At 46.0% G+C, this 2,052-nt stretch overlaps 1 protein-coding gene across 1 annotated transcript; it reads left to right on the top strand.

Moving 5' to 3' along the window:
• Positions 1-716: 716 nt before the first annotated feature.
• On the top strand, positions 717-1,624 carry LOC119344103. The gene is made up of 3 exons (XM_037614714.1): positions 717-1,003; positions 1,105-1,177; positions 1,278-1,624. The coding sequence occupies exons 1-3, from the start codon at positions 768-770 to the stop codon at positions 1,281-1,283; spliced, it is 315 nt and encodes a 104-aa protein (XP_037470611.1). The 5' UTR covers positions 717-767; the 3' UTR covers positions 1,284-1,624.
• Positions 1,625-2,052: the final 428 nt, after the last annotated feature.

Below are 2,052 nucleotides of genomic sequence, written 5' to 3'. Positions count from 1 at the left end.
ATAGTAGTATATAAACTGTACTTCTGCCGTGTTGCAAAAATGGGTCGATGTTAGATGTACGGCGAGAACCGTTTCAACAATGCGTAGATCGATGGGTTGACATGTTTTGTGTAAACATCCTATGGAGATAGATTGAGAAGGAAAGTGAAAGGGATATGTTGCCTATGTTTGTGTTTGAAGTGTGTGAAAATTTGTGTTTGAATCTCAGTGGCTGAACAAATCTAGAACTTCGAACATCTCCCACCTATACTGAAGCACTGTAATTCAAATCTTACATAATTGTCCTGTTATTTTTTTTAATTGTTTCAGCTATTCTTGACTCAAGACGATCTAGCACCCGTACACACTCTGCTCTTGCTGCTTCTTTTTGAGCACACACTCACACCGCTGGTATTTGTTTGATGGTTGAGTCGCGCACAATGCGTGGCTGGCCATACAAAGTCACGCGCAGTAACAAGACCTCACCTCTGCACCGAGGGGTACCATCGTCTTTTATCTGCTCAGCTGTGCACCGAGGGGTAACAGATGCATGGCGTGCACCACGTGAGAGGGCTTTTGCGTTCATGCCCCTAGTTTGCATATGAAGTTCATCAATGGTGAGATAGCCCCTAAAACCATACTGGCAACAGCAGTACTCAGTCCTGCTCTTACCTGTCCATATATACATGCTTCTCTCGCTTGCTTGGCTGGCCAAGTAGCAAGGTTCTTCTGTGCAAGCTCGCTCGCTCCTCCTCAGTCCCTAGCCAGTCTGCCAAGAGACAAGAGAGATGGCTCGCCCCCACCACCTGACCCTCCTCTCCGTCTTCTCCATGCTGCTCCTCACGGGCCTTGTGGCTGCTGATCTGTCCGGAGGGAATAAAGTCGGGAAGATTGTGACCATGACCGTCCAATACCCGGCCGCGGGCTCGCCGCCGGGGGAGAAGACCACGATCTCAGCGCACTACGTTGACGAGCACGGGGGCGGCGACCGCCGCTTCAACCTCGACTGTGACGATGACGAGCCGTACGTCTCTCTCTCTCTCTCTCTCTCTCTCTACCCGTGTGATTTCGCTTTGTTTTAAAAAAAAATTCTAGCTAAGGTTGCTGCTTGCGATTGAATTCCAGCCTCGGTTTCGCCATGAAGTACCTTATCACGACCCTGGAGGGGATACGAGATGCGCGGGAGTCTCGATCCGAGGTAACTAACGTTGAGTTTGCCCCACCCTGTTCCGTGTTCTTGCTGATTTCAGAACGCAATGTGAAGTGCTGACCTTGACCTTTGCCTCGTTACTTCTCAGCTCTAGTAGTAGGTGGACCTTCACGTACGGTGCTCAGCGTGGTGGATGGTTGCATGTCCAGTGCTCAGTGGAGATTGGAGAAGGAGCTCCTCTTTTCGTCTCAGGCAAAATATATTAGGCGCCTTTTACTTTGTGCTGTAGTATGAGACTATCAGTAAGGGAGAATTTCTGGTTGTACTTCCATATTGTTGTACTCTCTATCAGTAACCAGTGCCAGTCGGAGAGGTAGCAGTAGTGAGGTATAATACAAGTATCTCTGTAGTATCAGACTATCAGCAGGGTGCTTGCTTATGTCGATCTTCAAGTATCTCTCATGGATTGTGTGTGTCGCTTAGCATAAGAGACGATCATGTGAAACTCTTTTCAGTTCGTTCGAGAAAGAAAATTGTATTCTTGTGTCTTCTATTTTATGCATTTTCTGCTAAATCTCTGTCAACCGGAGGAAATTAATTGTGCTTTAGAAAAACATTAACTAAATATAACATAAATTCAAACACAAGATGCCATAAGCAACTAGTTAAATAGCACCTATGACCGTAAGAGAGAAGAAAATTAAGAATGCAACCAAAATTCAATTAATTAGCACCAGGGCTACCATCTCTCTGTGAGTTATCCAATAGCCTACTCCAACCAACAATTCAAAGCATACCTCAACATAGTTAAGTTGAATGCACTAGGAGAACACTACCCAAAACCGCATGCATAACGGGATAATAACCATGCTCAATCACAATATGAAGTTCGCCACGCCAGGCCAAAATCAGAAATTTGACCT

This window comes from Triticum dicoccoides, unplaced genomic scaffold (genome assembly GCF_002162155.2).
Source record: "Triticum dicoccoides isolate Atlit2015 ecotype Zavitan unplaced genomic scaffold, WEW_v2.0 scaffold154016, whole genome shotgun sequence".
NCBI lineage: Eukaryota > Viridiplantae > Streptophyta > Magnoliopsida > Poales > Poaceae > Triticum > Triticum dicoccoides.
The sequence above is the reverse complement of the archived record's forward strand: the minus strand, read 5'-3'. Positions and strand labels throughout refer to the sequence as shown.

What these genes read in the sequence shown, in the direction of transcription:
- LOC119344103 (XM_037614714.1), top strand. Translation starts at nt 768, where the DNA reads ATGGCTCGCCCCCACCACCTGACCCTCCTCTCCGTCTTCTCCATGCTG. An exon ending in GACTGTGACGATGACGAGCC is followed by an intron (nt 1,004 to 1,104) that starts GTACGTCTCTCT and finishes ATTGAATTCCAG; the next exon opens with CCTCGGTTTCGCCATGAAGT.